Genomic DNA, 22,303 nt, shown 5'->3' on the forward strand with positions numbered 1-22,303 from the left:
AAGGCTTGTGATGTCTGGTTTCAGTCTTAAGTTCACGATCTAGGCTAAGAACGAGTCCGGGCTGTGAGAGCAGTCAGCCTGCTCTGCTCACGCTTTTAACTAGAGTAGCCTTTCGCCGCAATGCCTTTCAAGCTTCAGCTGCAATCACTGAAATATAGACAACACACACTTTACCTCGTTTGGAGTAATGTGTCGGGATGTTTGCGCATTTATTGGCGCCAGGAAGAGAAATAGAGAAAACTTGCAATACACGGGATCAATACAGCTTGGCGGAAAAATATCTTCGTTAGTCTTTCAACGTCAAAGGGCAGTAAAGTACTGTGTTACCCATACAGTCTGGTTGCATTCTGAAGCTGTTTCTTGCATCTTTTCTCCTGTTGTGCAACATATAGCCCATTTGATTTGTACCATCCTCCTACTCGGCAGCGTTAAACGTGTTTATTGATTGTTAACAATGTCAGATGTAACAACCAAGGGTGTGTTAGGAAACTGGAAAAGAAACGCATTTTTTTAAAATGAAACACCCTTGGAGCTTTTTTTCCCAGCGTGTTTTGGGAATGTACACAGCAGCCACGAGGCCGGCCTCCAAGGCTCATTCCTGCCTATAAAGCTCAAAATGAGACTCCCAGTGTCCTTGGAAACTGGAAGACCAATCCACTATCCACATTAGAGTTTTACTGGGAATCCGAGTTATAAACGTTAAGCCTTTCCCAAAATATACCAATAAAATTATCCAAATATGGCATAAATTTATTAAGCAATCAAATTTTTACCAGAAAAAAATCAGATAAATATCCTGTCTCCAACACATTAACACACTGCTGGTTGCCATTTGTGTACAGTAGCTTGAGCATTTATATATGAGAGTTGAGTAGACATTGCATTTAGTTTTTCCCCATTAAATCTTTGTCTACTCCCATGATTATATGTGTCATAGGCACAGTGGGACTGCAAAAGAAACATTTTCAGGTTAACTTAGGAAGCCCACATTTCTGGACTATGGTGATAATTTTGAACAGTCATTTATGTTTCTAAATAAGCAAATAACGAATCCTTTGAGACGGCCCTTAGCAAACACAATGCATGAGAGCTGGGCTTCCTATCCCGCTGACTTTTACACGAACTATATTTTAAATAACCTGTTTTAGATTAACACCCAATGTTAACAACATTTTCAGAGCTTTAGACCAGCGCCCAAAGTAAAAACAAAAAAAAACTATGTGGGGGGGGGGGGCGGGCGGGGGGGGAGGGGGGTAGGAAGAGAGGAAGTATGCTTGTGCTCAAATAGACTCGTAAAGCGCAGCTATTGCCCAAGACTGAAGGTTAAATCCTTTGTCACTGTGAAATCACACTGTTTACTCCCGATCCGAGCTTGCTTTCAGGCGTCAGTCCTCGCTGTACTTGATTGCAAAGGTGGCGATCAAAATATGCAGAACGTTACTTACACAGAACGGCCTCTCTTATTTTTTGGAGCTGTATTATACTGTAGCACATTGTACAGATATGCCACGAAGTCAACACTTCGAAGATGTATACCACACACAACTACAAAACGCTGTGTAGGTTATCTTAATTTAGAAGGAAAGCTTTGATTTGATGGGCGAAAACGTCTTTGCTTTCGAAAATTCTACAGGCACAGTAATGATGGATAATGGGTTGTTTTGATCTGTAATTTTACTTTAATATGACCCCTTGTCAAAGGAAAGTTTATATTAAACCGGAGTTCACGCTCAAACTCCGCATTACCCTTTGAAGTTACTAAAAGTTTGGAGATTTCGAACAAGAATTCTCTGTTACGTTTCTCTTCCGAGTCTTGTAAGCAGGGTTTGCTTGTTTTACATTTAACCGGACTACAAGTAAGGTGCTTGTAAATTCAGTTTAACAGCCTTGTTTTTTATTTTTAAGACAAAATCCTGAGGTCAACGTTATAGATGTGGTAAATGCTGTCTCCTCCAGTTCAAACAGCTGAAAATATACAGTTAAATATTTTGAAGCAAATTCTTCGCAAAGCTTGAAATGGTAAGTATTAAATTTGAAAAAAATGTCATTGCCGAGAATCAGTCTTTCTGCACTGCGCTTTGTAAATATACAGAAAACGTTGGTGCCGCTTTATTAGTTTATTATCGTTGACCTTCTACACTTAACCCGCAGAGCTACAGTCCATTTCACTAACCTACTAAACTCGACACTACAAACATTAAACTAGAAATGCACACTAACGCCTACATGTTTGGGAGCGTTTTACAGCACGCGTGGCATAACAATAATAATATTGTTTTGTTTAAGTAAAACCAGGTTCTAGTGTTGCTCATAGCTGTAATTATCAATTAAAAATTCCAGTTGCATCCGAGTGACCGCAATGTGATGGTCAAGATTACTTATGTTTACTCGGCTTATACTGAGTCTCGTAAACCCAACGTACCTTTTACTTGAAGCATACGATTACAAATGGACATTATAACAGTACTAAACCAGATATTTTGTCAGCTGCGGGTGGTGGGGGGTGGGGGGGGGGTAATTTAATATTAAAATTATTGCTAGAAAGTAAAAACGAAACATAATGGAATTTTACACATTACTAATTCTTTTATTACACAATATTTGAGACTAGGTTTAATTTTATTGAGTAGACGTGATGTTAATAAACTAGAATGAGGGAATAAAGATGCATTTAGGAGCCTTTGCAGTTTACCCAATACATATGGTGACCTTTTTGCAGTTCTAGTGACGTAGCTACTCCGGAGGCGGGGCTTATGGCCAGCTCTGCCATTTGATTGGCTCGTGCCCTTGTCCTGCTGCGGAGGTATCTCTAATCATATTCAGCGTGTTTGCACAAGAAATGTCAGCCTGAGCGGGATATCTTCTGCTTTCGCCAAATTACCCCACAACAATGTCATGCTCAGACAGCCCGGCAGCTAACTCCTTTTTAGTAGATTCTCTGATCAGCGTGGGTCGTGGTGGGGACGGAACTTATTACCCCAACAACAGCCTATACCTGCCGCCTGCGTCTGATCTGTCTTACGGCATCCAGAATTGTGGACTTTTCCCATCTTTGAGCAAACGAAGCGAGAACAACCCTCAGAGTATGATCCTGACTTCTCATCCCTATATGAGCGGGATGGAAGTTTGGTCAGATCCTCCTAGATCTTGTCGTATGGAGCAACCTGCAGCCCAGCAAGTAGCAGCGTGTTCCTTTCCCCAGAATATCAAAGAAGAAAATGCATATTGCTTATATGATTCTGAGAAATGCCCCAAAAGCGCAACTGCTACAGATCTCTCCACATTCCCAAGACTGACATCAGAATCGTGCTCCATTAGTGACAGTACTAATAGCGGCGGGGTTCCTGTCCCCGGCTACTTCCGCCTGTCCCAAGCCTATCCGACATCCAAACAGACACTTTATAGCAACACTGGGCAGGCTGGGGCCTCTTCATTCGTGCCCCAGTCACAGATCCGTTTCGGAACCCCCCCTTCTTCAGCTTCGACCCCGAGTGAGTTGGGGAGAAAAGGAAGTGAAGGGACATCCCCCGGTCATTTAACCTGCGGTTCGGAGAGGGAAGAAGCAGAGGTTCAAGCTTCTTCAGCTAATGAGGAAACATCTCCTGAACCTTCAGAGAACAGCAAAAACTCTCCTGTGAAGGAAACAAAAGGTAGGTAAATATTACACAAGAGGGGCTCTGCACAGCCCTCAGAAAGGGTAAACGTGGCAAGTACAGTTAACAAGTTTAACAAAGGTGGGTTTATTCTGACCTTGTGAACTTTTTATTTTTGGGCGTGAGCTATGCTGTAAAAATTAATGCCCACTATAGTTTATTGCATGAGCCCACGCTCTGGAGTCAATTGTAGCCACAGTTTAAACTTGTCAGAGAAGTTACAAAACCACGAATCCTTTCTAGAGTTATTTAAGTGTGCCGCATAGAAGGACATATTTGCACACAGTGTCCAAAGTAAACAAAAGACAACCAATAAATAATACTCTAAGGAACATAGTGATATTTTATGATCCTACGTTGGTATCGAGAAAGAAAGTATCAAGTTTATTTACAAAAATGCTCAAAATTTTGAAGATGTGTGAATATATGTGGTGTTATTTGTGGTTGTACTAATAATGCTGAAATGCAATTTTAAATGGAACAAACCTGAAGCTATGAATCAGTTTCAGCCAATGGTCGCTCTTTTGTGCATTGGAAATCTGATAAACTGCGTGGAAACAAACATCAGGACAACACAAATGAAAGTAACAATAAGCATGAAGGAATTTCTACTAACGAACTTGTGAAGATAACACTGGATAAAATCATTTCAGAGTTTAAAAAGAGTAAAGACCACTGGGTGGTAATGATCTTGAAACATCCCAATGGCGAAGAAACTATCTCATTCGTTTTCACCTGGATCTGATGATTTTAGAAACAGAACGTTTGGCCAATTTTGTTAAATTATAGACATAGTTGACAACGAGTCCTTGCAAATGAATATCAAGACAAAGCTGATAAGCTGAGGTCGAAAATGGTATTGGAAAGAAACACACTAATTGGCACTAATGGAGACTTTGCACATTGTTTGGATTTACTTAGGATTCCAACATATTTTTCTTTCATGTGGTAATCGTTGAGAAAAGGTATTTAGGGATATTGTAGAATAAGAAAGAAAACGAAATTATTGTATGAAATCATTGTATGAAATCATTGTATGAAATCATTGTATGAAATCATACAAAATAATCAGAAAATTCCTTTCATATCAGTCCACCCAGATTTTAGCTTTTAAAACAACTTGGAATATAAAACGCAAGAGATAAAAACAAAAATGTTAACTGATAAACAAACATTATAAAAGCAGGCGTAAAAATAGACATTAAGAAATAATTTCGATTTTGATTGAAATATATTCAATTCTTCTTTTTCTTGAATAAGGCTTGGCATTTAAGAACTTATCTTCATGTTACGAGGTAATTATAAATTTGCTCGTTTTGTGTGCTGTGCATTCAATGGTTTATGCGCCTGTGTTGTAGAAGCGGTAGCCAGTTTTCTGTGCTGACTCAAATTATTTTGTAAGTGTTAATCGAAAATAATACCATTAAACATTTTAAGTATTTAATAATCCACGAATAGAGATATTGAGGAAACAAATAGGAAAATCCAGCCTGTATATGACTTCACCACCACAAAGCAAGTTCCTGTATTGAATTTATTTTACAAAATATGGTTAACTCTCTCTGTTCTGTTTACCTCTCTCTCTCTCTCTACCTTTCGTCTCCTGTGTCTCCCCTTTTCTCTTGTTTACTAGGGGAAGTAAAATCTGAAAATGCGGCCAACTGGCTAACTGCAAAGAGTGGCAGGAAAAAACGATGCCCTTACACCAAACACCAGACCCTGGAGCTGGAAAAAGAGTTTCTCTTCAATATGTACCTGACTCGAGAGCGTCGCCTAGAGATTAGCCGCAGTGTCCACCTGACTGACAGGCAGGTCAAAATCTGGTTTCAAAATCGCAGGATGAAACTCAAGAAAATGAATCGTGAGAACAGGATCCGGGAGCTAACAGCTAACTTCAGCTTTTCATGATAAACAAAAACACTGGTTTACAGATTCCAGCGGGACATTGGGAAGTTGTGCTATTATTACCGAGAGACTAAAAACTTTTCCACTTACCTCTGACTTTTCAGCTTCATGCTGGTTGTAGATATTTACAATCTACGTGTTTTGTTTTTAGTTGTGGCGGTAATCTGTTTTGTCGCTATACTACTAATGATGATGATAATAGTAAGGAAGCATTGCCATTGATAAGCAAGGCATGTACAACAGTTATCAGCCTGTACGATAATTTTCCAGACAATAGTGGGGAAACACATGTCAACAATATTTTAATTGTGTGTTAGTGGCCAATTATCAGCTAAGTGCATCAAACCTTGTAACGTTTAAATGCAGATACCCATTCTGTTAAAATTAGTTTCAAAAAGTAAATGCCGTATACGGACACGTTATTAGAACTTAAATGTGATTATTCTGTAAAGTGTGTTGTTACATAATGATATCACATGCCTTGAGAGACCGGATGCATCCGAGCACATTCAAACATGTGGATTATTGTTGCAAACATAAAAAGGTAGCAATGTCGGGTATTGAACCCATTACTGTCAATTCACCTTGAAAGCAAAGCAAGCGAAGGGAAATATAATTGATATGTTTTGTTTTGGTGGTATGAAAAGAGGAGCTACTTATACTACAGGACTCAGAATATGCTATCAGTCCTTTGCTGCTGCACTGTGTATGTTAAAAAGAGACCTTGTGTTTTCATGAAAGATGAATAAAAACATTTCGTCGGATTCCTTGGAGACAGAAATATGTACATAATTTTATATATACTCTTTTTATTTTTTTACTTAATTTTGTGTTCGACTCTTTTCTTGCCATATCTATTCAGGAAGTTTACAACAGGAATGGTGGATTTAAACACTGGCAATTGCTGTTCCAATCCATTTAAATATTACCTAGACGGTCGTAATTTGTCTGGGCTATATAGCAATGGTGCTGTAACGTTTGTCGGCTTTTGTTGAGTTTTATGACTTGCTAGTATATCTGGGTTGTTGCTGTCTTGGACGAGTGGTTTCAGTTGAGCGAACAGCCACGAAGAAAGAGGGAGCAGAGCACTGCTGTGATGTAGGGGATTGATTTTCTTTGCTCCTAATGCACTTCAGATCTTTTAATCAGCAAATTCAGAAGATACTGAGAAATCGAATAAAGTCAGCTTTTGCACAGATAAGAGACCCGAAGGCATTGAATGGTAAAGGTGAGGTATGTAATAAGAATTAATGTTAAGGCCTGTTTTCCCACAGAGATTTATTTTGAAGGAATACCAATGATAATAGCTAAACATTCTGTATTTGTGATATTTTTTTTACAATACCAACATAATGTTAACGTATACAAGCATAAGTTACTGTACCGTTGAAATTTACAATCTATCTAGGGGGGTGGGGGGAAGGAACAAAAGAAAAGACCTCTCCATAGACTGTGTCATCTGACTGGTTCTTTTCTTGAGCCAAACCTTGAACTCGTGATTATTGCTGTACAAACAAGTTACTATGGATTATCTTTACCGAAATGAGTAAGATGCAATCAGTCCGCGTGAAATCCTGAACAGGCGTAATAAAGATCCCGCCATATTTAATGCGGAAATAATAATACTTTTCATGCTGAATTTGCAGTTAAACCTTTTCAATTAAATGCTATTTCGATCCGGAACGCAAAAACGGATTTGTGTAAAATGATTAGGGTGAAATATGGTATTACCCACTGTAAAGAGCACGTTTTGTTTGTTAGTAAACCATTAAACCAGCAAGTGACTAGGGGTATAGAGAATGTGACTTTTCGATTTTAGTGAATTTCTTGAATATGCCTTAAAACATTCCCATTTGTGTACAGTGATAGGAATCTAAAGAACCGAGATAGAACTGATGTGTGATTTAGGTAGTTTCATGTTGTTGGGGCTCGAGTCTAACTCTACAACACGAAACTGCTCGAATTACTGCAGTTATCGTCTTCGCCAGTGAATCTATCGCTGGTTTGGATAAAAAAACATCACTTACTAAATAACGCGATTAACTAATTGAAAAAAAATGCTGGCATTATTTATCTTAGAAATTCTGAGTCTTTCATAAGAGGGATATCAACAGCTTATTGCGTAAGCGTTCTCGATAGTAATGCAACTCTGATTTTTTTGAATAAAAGAGCAATCTATGCTTCGGTTTGCAATCTCGCGTGGATTTATGTTTATTTTAAATGTTATTACTAATTAGAAATTGCGAAATGTTTTTGTGCTTTGGGTTTATATTTCCTAAGAAGGATCAAGTTCATGTTTAATTTGAATATTTGATCAATTTTAGATTTCTGCTCGACTAAGATTGTGCCTCTGAATCGTGATTTAAATGTCCTTTCTCGTCGGTACTGCCTGACTGCAGATATTTGCAGGATGCAACTAATTTCATTCTCACGGCAGCGTAACACATGCATTGCGAATTCCTCTTTGTTCGTAATAAATATTTCAACATCACGTTAATATTGCTTAAACAGCGCATATTTCTTTAGTGTATTCTGCTCGTGATTGATCTTATAATTCCCAGTGAAAATCGGAAATAAGAAGGGACTGCAGGAAGTGATATATTAGTGTACGTGTTTTAAGCATATGTATTCCACCATGTGAAAGACAAAGAAATTACTTGAAAGGCACAAGGCCTCGGTTATGATCATTGCATGGCGCCTCGGCGCGTAAATTTGTTTCGATCTGGGAAACAGCGACCTCGGTGGATGGTAGTGGAATTGCTTCTCTGTTGGAGACCTGCCGCTGCAGGAAACCAGACTAAACACAGAGAGCAGACATCCTATTATACTGGCTATTTAGACGAGACAAACAGAAGCTTTAATCTAAGGAAAGCAGGTAAACAAACACCGAGCATTTTATCTGGTGGGTTGGTTATTTAAATGGCAGGTCCGGTTTCCATTGTCATGTTTTAACCCATCGAAGCATTCAGTTATGCAGAATCCCGAACCGATTTTTCTTGTGTTCAATCTCGCCAGTGAAGTTTTCAATTAATTTTATATCATAAAATAACACGCGGAAAGACAAACACATCACGTTAACCCAGTTAATGCATTTCGGATTGAAACGTGGGTTCCGTATATTCAAACCAGCTTCGAATGATCTTTGCAAGTTGCCTACAAATCGTGTTTCAAAAACAGATCCGCTTACTTTAAATGAGCACAGTTACGGTATTAATTTACGTAATGTGTCTTATCAGGCGATTTTAAACCTACACGTGTATCGCATGCTGCGAAACAAACGTTTGAATGCTTGATAAGAGATCTATTTAGAATGTTTTATTTTGTGAAAAGCAAAAGAATATTTCGGGACCAAATGTATAGTTTATATCATCAAACAGTTAAGCAACTCACACTATCATACCACCTGTAAAAATCATGTATTGGCATAGTTTAGAAAATAAAATTAGACCATAGTCATATATATTATATATATATACCTATATATAAATAGCTGTTGCATTACTTGGGGAATCAGCAGATCCTATTTAAAATACGTTACAGATCAGACCCATGTATAACTATTTTCTCCATCATTAATATATCTAACTGCGTTTTGATATAAAATATAGTTTGGAGGAAAATCAGCGGGAATCGTGTGTAAGATACTTTATTCAAACAATATTATTGTAATTAAAAAAAACTATCTTTGGCGAGGCCAACATGTTGTTGGCTATATGTCAAGTGGCACACGTTTCATCCTTATTTGTTTTGTGCTATTAAGTTGTAAGTTTTTATTTTTACTGGAAATTTACGCATTTACTGGAAAAAGCTTCAGATGCTATCATGCACACATTATTCTAATTTGAAGGCGCATTTCATTACACGAACTTTCAAATATAAAGCAGTAAATCGTTTGTAAATTCCATATATTTTTGCTAATTCATGGGTTTTCTTTTAAAATGTAGTGTATGAAATGTAGTTAACATGATATATTTTGCTTTAGAGTTTTCATTTATTGTTGCTGTTGTTTTGGGGAGGGGTGCTGGTGGTGGTTGGGTTTTATTTACCATTATTTTTGGAAAACAACAATTTCCAACAGTTCCTTCGCTGTTTGAGAACATCTTCAGTTGGCACAGTTTTGTTTCTCGAACGCATCATTTGGATATAGTTATGAGTCGATTCAGTTTAATTTGAATTGCTTCATGTAGACGTCTCCATAATTTGATTATTTGTTATTTGATGGTTCAAATTTTCTTGTACGTATTTATCAAATCATCCAGTTTACAGACAAAGCCATGAGCGAGATTAAAGTGCGTTGAAGATGCTGTTGTTCTTTCACGCTGCTTTGCCCCAAAAGTGGCAACATATTCACGCAGATGTTATCTGAATGGATATACAGGCGTCAGCTTTTAAACTTCCCTTTAAATCGCACGAGGCAAAAAAAAACAGAATGTGTGCAGGTTTTCTTCGTTTTTACGCGTTGGGAATTTAATCGCACAATTTTATCCCACTGTTGTACTTTTTTTTGGGGGGGGAGGCGGTTGTTCATTGTCTATTCTTGCTTATGTGTTTTCGATTACATTTTACTTAGTTGAGAAAACGTTTAATGCACAGTACTTGCGAATACATTTGATTTTCGTACGGTGGTGAGTCACCCAATTGATCCACCAAGAGCTTCTTGTATTATTGATATATTCATTATTTATTTGGAACGCTTTTAATGCAAATCAAAAAAAAATACAAAGCCTACGAAGCCTCACATCAGGATGTAAAAAGCAGTTTCGTTTTTATCTGTACACCATGCACCTCACTGTGCAATAAAATCAGGACATAGTCCAAATTTTCATACACGCTTTAAGTTTAGAATCGAAACCTATATGAACTTATTTTCTACACGCAGAAGCATTGATTTTGCGTTTTAATACTAATTTACTCTGAGATCTTCAGTGAGTTATATCCACTCGCGTGAAATAGTTTGCTTTCTTTCTCAGGTTTAAAATTTCATTTCCTGGTTTGAAAACTTTTGACTTGTAAATAACATATGTGTGTTTGAACTTCCAAACACCACTTCCTTGGAGAGCGTGGCTGAAACTCCAAACTGGACAACACAACAAAAATTCGAAACTGGCTCTAAAATGTGATAAACGTAAAATTGCGAATTCACGACGCTATTGGTAACACATTCAACTGTGATCAAAATCGAGCATTTTACACAAAACTATAAATCTTTAGGCATCACAACAAGACGCGACGCCTTCCAAGGTCGTAGTTAAAATCTCGAAGACACCCGCACGAAGTTATATTCCACGCATATCTTCGACGGGAGAGAGGCATTTCGAGCAAGATGCAGTTTCGGGGCAGGGTGTGCGTGTATAAGTTAATGAATTGGCTTTGCAAATGCAGCCGTTCCCTGTGAATCCCGGTTTCGGGGCACAGCTGCACAGGAAACACGAGCCCTTTCCCCGCTTTGGACTTGAATTGTTCTGAGTTCTGCTCCAGACCACAGCACCCCGCCGACTCCGCTGTAACACTCCGCTGCCCAGGAACCCACGGCTGGTCCGGAGGGGGAGATGGTGGGGCAGGGAGGGGGGGGAAAAAAATAAATAATGCAAAAAGAGAAATGGCCAGGAATTGCAAACCGCCACGCACGAAGCCAGCAATCCGAACCGACCAAAAAAAATTAGGCGAAAAAAAAAACAAGCGTAAATAGCAGTAGGAAGAAACGATTTAATCGGGGCCACAAGGAAGCAATAGGGGGGAAGCAGGCGTGTGGTTTGCAGCACGTTGTTTTAAATATGGGATCTGATAGTTGTCTTTGTTTAATACGCACTTCTGCGTTTTCCACCTCACGCAAAAGCACCACTGCTTCAGGTTTATTTTGGGCAACGTGTTACACTTTTACCTTATTTTTAAGGTTTGCACGTCAAGCGCATTTTGTTAGGGGCATTGGTTTCAATCATTTTCCATTTCGTGACGCAAAGAAGGAACCGTGAACCTCCTGAATATAATGTGTAAAGAACCGTGAAACAATCGTAGAATATTGATTTAAAAAAATAAGATTCACTTACAAATCTACAGCATTCACCATCTCGAGTTATGTTACTGTTTGTCTTCAAACAAGATCCGAGCTTGTTACAAACGAAGGTAAGTTTCTGCTTTTTAGAATTTTCTTTCAGCTTTTCGCATATTTATTATAACATTAAACATGTTTTAAGACCAGTAAAATAAATCGTAACATTATATGATCGGAATGGAGCCATGGTGTAAATATTCTTACTGTGCATAGTTAAATCTGAACACTCGCATTACATACACAAACGCACTGGCGTCTGAGACTGACATGTGGAAGAAAACGCAATGTAATGGTGTTTTTTAAAATCGCATTAATATAATTTCTTTGGTACAAAAATGTAAAATTTCCGTCTTGGTCGCCATAAATTGTCGCTTAAATCACTTGATCAAAGCGTTACGATTACAAGTTCATTCACTGTAAAAGTAAATTAATCCCTGACATTGATTCCTCAAACATAAGATGTTTACTGCAAGTTATTTGGCTGATTTACCCGTTATTTAAGGAGACTGCTCACCATAGAATACATTTGTGAAACCCAGACGCAGGCCTACTGAATTTTCGATGGATAAGTCAGGTTTAAGTAGGGCGAATGTGCAAATACCATTATATTAAAGCGAGCGTATGCAGCCAGGGATAACGGCTATCGTTTACTTGATAGAAATATGGATCTCTCTCTCTATATATACTATATGTTTGTGTGACGTGTTATTTGGGTTTTAATTGTTATTGATTGTACAACAGATACATTTCCCGAGTATTGCACTTGGATGTTACTGCCTGTGTGTGGGAAGCTTTCCAATGTTACTCTCCTCAGAGCCCGCAAATGAATGAGTGAAACAAGAAGCTCAAGAATTTGAAGAAAAATCTGGTCGCATTGTTCGCCTTATGAAGAAATGCTTTCATACCAGTACTCGTATCTGTCAAGCAAAATCACACGTTGAATACGGAAGTAGTGATTAATTGTGCTACATGGTAGGTAAAATACCCTTTTGGAATGGCTGTAGTTTGCTAACATGCAATTTTATTGCTGAACCTGTTATAAAAGGGAAAAGCATCGAGTATGTTTTACGTGCTCTGCATTTAAGAAGTTAGTGGGTCTTTCACAGCAGCAGGTAAACATACTACTTCCCAGAGGCACACTTTATGTAACTTCATTGCAGATTTTTATTTGTTAAGGGCCCTTTTTTTTTAAACTAAGCACGAATAATAAATACCTGTCCAAACTCTTCGCTCGTTGTGTTTTTCAGCAGTTTATAGTTTCGCTCGTTCCATAATCTTTTATGCGAAGGTTAACGATTATAAGGTGTTCGTTAAGAAAACGAGCAACTGATGGGAAGATTGATTATGATATAAAATAGTCCCTGGAAAGTGAAGTGCAAGAGAAGCAGCCTTCGGAGCTCAGCTGGTAACAATGAAATAAGCGGGAATATATAGAGGTGATTACATCCCTTTGCATAAAAAAAACATATGGTGTTGCTATATAAAATTATGACTATAAAAGAGTGACCCTGTACCAACCTGCGGACTGATTTATATGGCGTTGTTGTTCTTGCGGTCACGTGTGGGAGAGGTCCAATGGCGCGGTGGAGGCGCTGCACCATATTACAGACCGGGGGGAAGGCTCTCGGGCGCTAACTTCTTACATGGAAATCCGCTCTTTCATATTTTCAGAGCGCAGAGAAGCCGCGTATTTGCCGAAAATGTCGACGCCGGGCACCATCAGCAACTACTACGTCGACTCGCTCATCATGCACGACAACGAGGACCTGCTCTCGTCCAGATACGCGCCGGCCCCGCTGGCTCAGCCCTCCCGACCGGCAGCCCTGCCCGAGCACCCCGACTTCTCCCCGTGCAGCTTCCAGTCCAAAGCCACGGTGTTCAGCACCTCCTGGAGCCCCGTCCATAACCAGAGCTCTGCCAACGTGCCCACTGTATACCACCCCTACATCCACCAGGCGCCCATTGCCGCGCCTGACGCCAGGTACATGCGCTCCTGGCTGGACCCCATACCGGGGACCTTGTCCTTCCCCGGGATACCTTCCAACAGACACTACGGCATCAAACCCGAGCCGGTGACTGCCCGCAGGAGTGACTGTACCACGTTTGAAACCCACACGTTGGCCTTTTCAGAATACACTTGTGGAGCTTCTCCCGGCGACAAACTTGTGAGCGAGGTTCCCTTATCCGAAAATAAGGGAGAGGTTGAGTCCATCGCAGATAAGCTACACATTGATCCAAGTAAGTGCGGGAAATCCCCCCCTTTTCATTGCTTTTCCGTGTGGCTTATCTTTTCGAACTGTTTTATGTTCTTGCCCTTATTCATTATATCGTAAAAGTAGTTGTGACATTTCGTCACAGTTTTGTGTTGTGCATTTTAGTCACTATTGTGAAATACATAACGTTCATACTGTCCATCCCTCCCTCATTGCAGAACCAAACTGTAATGACTGATTATTGACTCGATATTACATGTATTTCTGAGGACTAATTTTGACGGATAACGAGGTTTCTGTATAAAGAAACAAAATCCATATAATACACAGTTAAATATCATGTTGATATGTACTTTTTGGACGAATACGAGTCGGGTTAATTGATCAATACAAAATTATAGATTCCTATCTAGTTTATTTGCCTAATGAATATTGATTGTTCACAGGGCAAACCACTATGTATGTGTTTATATGTGTGCCTGTGAAAAAATATTTATGCTATGTATAAACGTACCTGAAGTTATAGCAACACACCCCTAGAATCCAATTTCTCCTCTCTCTCACGTGCAAAATAGTCCCCATTCCGCGAACTTAAAACATTAAACAAACTTGAAGGGGGATAACGTGTAATAAAGGTCTTTTTTCAATATATTTCCAGGCAATCCTTCTGCCAATTGGCTACATGCGAGATCCACCAGGAAAAAGCGCTGCCCTTATTCTAAACATCAGACCCTGGAGCTGGAAAAAGAATTCTTGTTTAACATGTACCTCACAAGGGACCGCAGATATGAGGTCGCCAGAGTCCTTAATCTCACCGAGCGACAAGTTAAAATCTGGTTTCAGAACAGGAGGATGAAGATGAAAAAAATCAACAAGGAACGACCGAAGGACGACCGGTGACCAGAAATGCAATCACAGGGTTTCAAAAAAAATAAGGAAACAAAGAAACAATTCATAATTACAATCGAAGTAGGCCTCACATCAGAAAGAAAAAAAAATCCATGAGAACGTTTTGCATTTGCATTAGCACAAACTATTCCTTTGCCAGTCTGGGACACGATATGGGGGTGTGTGGTGGGGTGGGGGGGGGGGGGGGGGGAGGGGAGGGGTGGGGAGGGGAAAACTGATTCAGTTTGTAGTTGGGAACCAAAGAAGGAGACATTTGCGGCAAAGTAAAACAGTCTGTGGCTACGGAATCTACCTTTTATTTACATGAAAACTACCTTCTCTTAATCCACTGTTATTCGTGGACAATAATTTAGTAATACTGTATTAGTTGTTTTACATGCAGCAAGTGAGGCTGTCTATATACTTGAATCCTTGTGTCTGTCTGTTGTGGTAATTATCTCTGTGACCGGGCCTCTATGCTTGGGTGATGTCTGACTAGTGATCGTGTAAACAAACAAAGGTCTCAATTTAACTCAGGATGTTTAATATAAGGTAACAACGCTGTGTAGTGCATATGAAATGTATTTTCGTTGTGAACTTGGAACATATATTGTATTATTTTCACAGTGAATTACATTTAGAAAACCCTGGGCTCATGCTGTCTTTGTGAGTACCGGCCTTGCCCGGGGTGCATGGTAATTGTGTTGTTCTTCAAAAAATATATGAAATTGAACTACATAGAATGCTAATATAAGTTTTATTTCAAAGAGCAGCGCTGAGCATTATGCTACCCGATACTCTTGTCTGTTGAAATAAAAGCACGAGTAAAGTTCTCAGACACTTTGTATTTATCGGTGTTTTCGTGGTGCAACAACGTATAAATTTTGGTTTGAAACTACCTATATGTATAACTAGCAACTACCTATGTTTTGTGTGTGACTGTCACCCTTAATATTGTTTTGATGCATTTATAAACGATAGAACAAATAAACGATATTGTCAATAAATGTATTGTGTACAATACAAGTAAAACTATCTGGGTGCAATAGTAAGAGCTTATAAAGGTTGGCTTTGGACCTGTAGAACTAACGCATTTACACTGTGCATACATTTGAAATGAATACCTCCTGGCATATTGACCAAACTATGCTGATTGCAATGAAATGTCATTTTATTTGTTGTCCAATAAAATATATGTTTCACTATATTTACATAAGCTTTCGATTTCAAAGTTCTATATACTCAATATACTACATGTAATTCTGCTAATTGTTGCTTTTTATTAATTCCTTAATCATTTTAAATATTGCAAAACCACGCTGAACACAAAAATCAGTTTTCAGTTGTAAGAAGTCACTGCTTTTTGGGACACATGACGAAAGCATCAACCACATCAGTAAAGCGGATATACTTCCAGACCAAAAGTGGGAGTTCAAAGTTTAATGCAATAAAAAGAATAAAACAATTACTGGCAAGATTATCCCTTTTTTTACGAATATATTTTAAATCCACAATGCTGGTTTCAAAATATATATTGTGCAAAATTCAACGTTGGTAACAACGAGAATTCCTGGAGTCGTGACAATTTTGCACCAGCATCGTGCGTTTTCAAAATTCAAACAGTTAAAAAAAACTGAAGGTTTGCGCCTTGTCCATCAATATCAGGAAGAACTTTATCACTTTAACTGCTATAGTGCAATATTTAGTGGGTCATTTAAATTGGACTGAAAAAGGGGTTTCTGATAGAAACAAGAAATAAAAACCACGGTTGCAACATCTTGTTAGTGAGATAAATTAAAACAGGTTTGAATAGATTTGAACTTAACATGCAATTCTAGGAAATTAGTTCAGGAAATTGAAAACTATTTAATAAGCAACAATGTTAGGTTATTGCCTTTGCAGTTGTTTGTAACATTGGCTGTGAGCTATTTATTTAAGCCGTAGTTTTGCTGGAAATGGAATGAGAACCTTAACTTGACTTTTCAAGCCATTTCAAAGTTCTTGGATTGAACCATATTATTAAAAAGTAACTTTAAACAATGTCTTGGCAACAATCCTGACGGCACTTCTTAATTGCTCAGTACAAGAGTCAAACACTTAGGAACCAAGTAAAGTTAAATTAGTCTTAGACAGACATCTTACCGATATAAAATGTGCACGGATTGCCCGTTTATGCAACTTCCCTTCCAAGAATAAGGATGCCTAGTAGCTTTTTTAAAATCCCGAAGACAGTTTGGATAGATTTAGTGGGACTCAAATGGTTTGGAAACTGGACAGACAGGCCTCAGTAGTTGCATGTCTTGGCAAAGGCTGTCGTTAGTAAAATTCTGAGTGGTGTACCGCAATAAAAGAAAATGACTGCTGTAAGCGTTTATGGGGTGTAAAACACTGGAGGTTAAGGGGCGAAGCACGTAAACAAGACACTGACGATCTTACATTTGGAGTATTCAGTGTTAGACTGCAACTATTTGTTTTGAACCTCAACTATTACAAAAACGCTCTTTTTGAAGGGATATTAAAATAGTTGCGAAACGTGAACTGTATTTTACTTTCGTGTTCAGTCTCGAGGGTTATAATGCTAAGACGCCCTCTGTTGTTGCAGATCGAACTTCAAAGACTAAAACGGGGAGACTAGCAATAAAATGAAGGGTCTGGCAAGTCGTCTGGAATTCGGGTTTTAATGAGTTTACAACTGTCCAGCTACAATCAGTATTTTTCCAGAGAAGGCCATCCATTTGTTTTGTCTGGCTGCTTAGACAAAAGGGTCTGCGGAAATAACGACCTTTATTAGTCTCGTCTCTAACGTGGGCCCCTCAAATATCCCTTTGCTAATTTATAGTCTGGTGTAAAAAGGTCTTTAGCAATTTTAAAGCAGGACTGAAAAAAAGCTATTCGGAATTAAATTTGATTTATATAGAAAAAAAAGAGATGTGGTCATATGTATACTCACTAATTTTCATGTTTAGGCTTCAGATTGACCAAAAAAATGCCTTTTTATTCATTCTCATTGAAAGCGATTTCCTCCTGTCATTTTCCTCTACACCCAGCAGATGGCAGTGTTAATCCACCGAAAAATACAAAAATAGTGCCACCAAGCTGTCAAAGAATGCAATAGCGACCTTCAGGTTGAATTTATTTATGCAGTAGGGTTGTAAATAGGAAGAAAATATTCTCCACAAATGACACATAACAAAAAGCATGAGGTCGATGAAGTTTACTGATTTTGAATCTAACACCATGTTTAAAGACTCATCTGATCACATGGTTAAGAAATCAATTTGCCGTTCATTGCTTTATTCAATCTCGAATGCCGCCTCCTATTCCGGTTGTAGTAAAGGGAAAGGATTCATTTGTCTGATTAGGTTATAAAGTGGCCCGATAAACACGTGCATTGGTTTATCTTGGGGGGAAAATTCTGAAAACAAAACGAATTGAAGTTTTAATTGTGACTTATACTTGAAGTCGGAAAAGTAACATAAATATTATTCTGCGTTCTCTGATTTATAATTAATAGTCATATAATTTTCGTATTTAACACGTTAAGAGACCTTTTAAATAGAATTGTTGGAGGGGAAAATATAATATTCTACGGGCATTATTTTTGAAATAGATAATTACTAGGTGCACTATGTTTTTACGGAGGAACAACTACAGATAGAGCGATATAGATGTAAGGTTAAGCAAGAGTCCAAAGATTTGTAGAATGATCTTGTTATGCCTATAAACACAAAAGAGATGAAGTGAGAAAAATAAATAGAGAGGAAAGGATTTTTAAAGTCAAAGCTTAAACAATATTCAAAATTCGTGTGTAATTAATTATATTATGGCGCTAACTATGACATATAAAGACATCGTGAAGTACGTGTTTACTATGCTTAAAAGTATATTAACTATGCTTAAGAGTATCATCAGAACCCTTACGTCTCTGAAGGCAACAAGGAGGCTCGGTTTGGAAAATACAGAATGAAGCGTTTAAATGGTCCCCAAACAACACTAATCAGTTGACGAAACCAATGTTCAGTAAACCTGGAGTGCACAGCATCTTGGCGTATTTTGCAAATGGAAAGATTTATTTGTGCTGATCTTTGAATGTACATGTTGCTGCATAACATTCCAGTCGTCGTCTAAACCTAAACCATGTTCCCTTTGATGTAACGCGATTGTTACATTTCAATAAAGTGACTTATTTTTTCTCACACAACCGAAAGTCGAAATCTTTAGTTAAGAAATCTCATAAAAGGTTTCCAGATTTTCCCACTAAATTCACATTTTAGAAGGCGGGGCACCAATTGAACCCAAATAAATGTTTTGGATTGAGATATTTTGGACTTACTTTCGTTATGACAATGATTATTTTTTCAGTTAAATTTGTACCACAAGTAATACTCGACTTCATATTTTTTCGAAAGATTCAGTGCAATTGTGAACAAAAACGTGTATTTTATTTGCGTAGGTAATACAATCAATTTTAATTATCTTGTCACATCTTAATCCATTATTACACAGAAGTCCAAAGATACCGTGAGAAAGCATCGTTTTATAAAATTATAAATACATATCGTTATTTCTGATCACACAATACGTTTCAAATCAGACCAAGTTATATGTACCAGAAATATTTATATTTAACATTGTACAGAACGATCTATATCCGTATTAAATCGTATGTAAAATAGATAATATTCTACGATAACTGTGTTCCTTTTTTTCTGGTTAATTCCACAATTATAGGTATCACAGCTAACGTTTTGATGTGCTGCGTTCTGAGCAGTACACTCTACGAGTGTTGCAATGATTCCCTCGCGTTCTTGTAATCGTTAAGTATTTTATAGTACTTTTTTTTAAATCCACTGCAATAATTTGTTGGATTAGCGCAATGAAAAATTAGTGTAAGAACACGTGTCCGTATCAATCAAAAAAGACACTGTCTCCAATATCAGTAAAATCTACCATCGAATACACAAATAAGGTAAAATCATTACAGCGTGATAATAATGTGTGTGTATGTATGCATGTGTGGATGTATATATGTATGTATGTATGCATGTATGTATGGATGGATGGATGTATACATGTATCTATGCATATATGCATGTATGCATGTATGCATGTATGCATGTATGCATGTATGCATGTATGCATGTATGCATGTGTGTATGTGTATGCATGTATGCATTTATGCATGTATGTGTGTACGCATATATGTGAGTATGTATATTTCTCTCTATATGTGTGTATATATACTTGTATTTGTATTCATAATTTAAATTTCAACCTGATCATATTTGCCTAAATTTCGAATTGTGAAAAAATGACAGCTATGATCTGTAGCTCTAACTGATCCGTCATATTAATTTTAGCTCTATCGAGGCAATTGGCTGCAGTCTTGATCCGCAAACATATGGAAACTTGTTATTTTACATAAACAACATAACCTTACATATCTATAGACGTTATTTCAGAGCAAATGCACCTTCATTTTTTATATTTCATATGAGTAAGCTAGAAATTGAAATGACAACCACAGCAATTCAGCCGTACATATATTTGTCTTTGCTTCGTAATTATCTTTAGGACGGGACACGGATCAATGCAGTCGTAGTTTTGTATTGATGAAGAAGTGGTTTCAGATTGTTTCCAGACGTAAGCGTATTTTTCTACGTTTTCTTAACAGTAAAGTTTGATGTGATGTAAAACAGTCCTAATCAAAATCTTGTACAAAATACTATATCGACGCTATATTTGTAAAAACCAAAGGCTGTCTAAAACACGAGTGGGACAGCGCAATAACAACGCTTTCCTTACTTAGTGCCAGGAAGCTTACCGCTCTGCCAAGCTTTTGGTTTAAAGGTCGGAGTAGATTATAAAACAGAAGAGAGAAAAAAATCAGCTGTTCCAAACCATCTGTTTCATATTATTCTGAAAAACATGTATGTTAGTCCACCCTCGGTTGTTCGCAGAGAATATTTCCTTAAGTTTACATCATTCTTTTGTTGAAAACGAGGTCATGCAAATGCTGTGCAATCAAATAAATCCACGATATATATTTCTAATCTGCTTCATAGCAATGCATCTCATTTTATTCTAGCTGTATGGATTTGCAGTGTTCGCGTGTTTGCTTTGCTTCTGCTTTCCATCGTTTCTTCCCTGTTCATCCCAGAAACTATAACCTGTATTGGCGACTTGTTTTCAGTCTGGAATCTCTGGACCTGAAGAAAAATGAAAAAGTTTAAATTACACTAATTTCTCACAATCGACAGTAGGACCCTCGATGACATTCATGAGTGAAGCTATTGCAATTTGGGGAAGTTTTCTTTTAAAATCCGCACATCTCTCCATTTGGCAACCCATTTCAAAACTATTGGGTCTTTTCAAGAAATATATTTTAATATGGGGGAAAGTTCATTCGCTTCCCGGAACATTCCCATTACTGTACTGCTGAATCTAAGATGGAGATTGCAGATGAAGGTCCTGGGTTAAATGTTTTTCAAACGAAGATTGCTTAACGAGCGAGAGACGAATATCGTATACTAACCTCATGCTAAAACATCCCCACAATGAGGCAGACCCTGTCTGCTGAGCACAAAGGTTGCTTCGCGCTATAAGAGTCTCCAGAGATCAAACGAGAAAAAAACTATTTACAATATTAGCGGAAATGCTTCGGAATGGTTTGCAGAGTGAATCTAGGCGAAAACGTTGTATTCTAATAATTATTTATGCCCATCGTTCAATACGCCAAATGTATGGTTACGTTACAAGGAGTTTCTATTGAGGCACATACAAGAAATTCAGGATTCAGTCTCATCCACTAAAATATATGGTAATGAACATATACATGAATCCTTCGCATTGCAGGAAACCCGCCATTAAAGCGGCCAGAAAGCAGGGAGCTAGGTTGAATTTACAAATAAAGTGTGTAAAACGGCTTCGGAAACAAGTTCTGTGATTTAATGAGATGATTGAAAAAAAAGTTGTAAAACAGGAGGAAATGATGCGGGGTCAATTCCCCTGCGGGGATTTGGTCACATTACCTAGCAACTCGAAAAGATTTTCACAGAATAGTTGTTGCACTGGTAACAGTTGAAGGAAACAGTGTCTCTTATCTGATATTCTGCACTTTAGAGAATCAATATGCAACACATTTGAAAATCTTTAAAAACCCTCGACTGAAGAGCTAATAAGGAGAAGTTGGCTTCACGGGAAAGGTCCCTAAGTAGTGCTGCTACAGTCTATATCCTCCTGCGTTTATAGCTCCGCTAAAACCTTGCAGTATCGTGTTCTATAATCTAGAGATTAGATCGCACTGATAATTAATCGATGGTGTTAACAGTTTTTGCGTTACTTAACCTACTCGTATTTCTGTAGGGGATTGCAACTCATCACAGGAGGGAAAACAAGCCACTGTACAAAAGAGCCGAAAAGTAGCGGAAATCTTGTGATATCAAAAAGCAAAGCTTTTTAACATTGCATGTCAAAGCAAGTGCAAAAGGATTTGTGATGCTGAGGAATTAGAGTGAGTGATTTATGCTTATGTTTCTTGAACAGGTTTACTTTTTAGGAAACACAACTATTGCCTATATATGTCTCGCGTT

The 22,303-nt window shown here is 38.0% G+C and overlaps 2 protein-coding genes across 4 annotated transcripts; both read left to right on the forward strand.

The window, feature by feature from the left end:
• The first annotated feature begins 2,751 nt into the window (after nucleotides 1–2,751).
• On the forward strand, nucleotides 2,752–6,322 carry hoxa10b (homeobox A10b). Its single transcript, XM_007900485.2, has 2 exons — nucleotides 2,752–3,650; nucleotides 5,287–6,322. Exons 1-2 carry the CDS (start codon nucleotides 2,891–2,893, stop codon nucleotides 5,559–5,561), a joined length of 1,035 nt encoding a protein of 344 aa, XP_007898676.1. The 5' UTR covers nucleotides 2,752–2,890; the 3' UTR covers nucleotides 5,562–6,322.
• A 6,023-nt stretch (nucleotides 6,323–12,345) lies between these two features.
• LOC103183165 (homeobox protein Hox-A9) lies at nucleotides 12,346–14,885 on the forward strand. 3 transcript variants are annotated; one of them, XM_007900487.2, is made up of 3 exons: nucleotides 12,346–12,582; nucleotides 13,282–13,848; nucleotides 14,482–14,885. In XM_007900487.2, exons 2-3 carry the CDS (start codon nucleotides 13,311–13,313, stop codon nucleotides 14,721–14,723), a joined length of 780 nt encoding a protein of 259 aa, XP_007898678.1. In that variant the 5' UTR covers nucleotides 12,346–12,582; nucleotides 13,282–13,310; the 3' UTR covers nucleotides 14,724–14,885. The 3 variants fall into 3 exon arrangements, with proteins under 3 accessions (XP_007898678.1, XP_007898677.1, XP_007898679.1); XM_007900488.2 differs by lacking the exon at nucleotides 12,346–12,582 and adding an exon at nucleotides 12,864–13,046; XM_007900486.2 differs by having other exon boundaries at nucleotides 12,346–13,848.
• The last annotated feature ends 7,418 nt before the right edge of the window (nucleotides 14,886–22,303 follow it).

The sequence above is a fragment of the Callorhinchus milii genome, unplaced genomic scaffold (genome assembly GCF_018977255.1).
Source record: "Callorhinchus milii isolate IMCB2004 unplaced genomic scaffold, IMCB_Cmil_1.0 Scaffold2, whole genome shotgun sequence".
NCBI classification, from domain to species: domain Eukaryota; kingdom Metazoa; phylum Chordata; class Chondrichthyes; order Chimaeriformes; family Callorhinchidae; genus Callorhinchus; species Callorhinchus milii.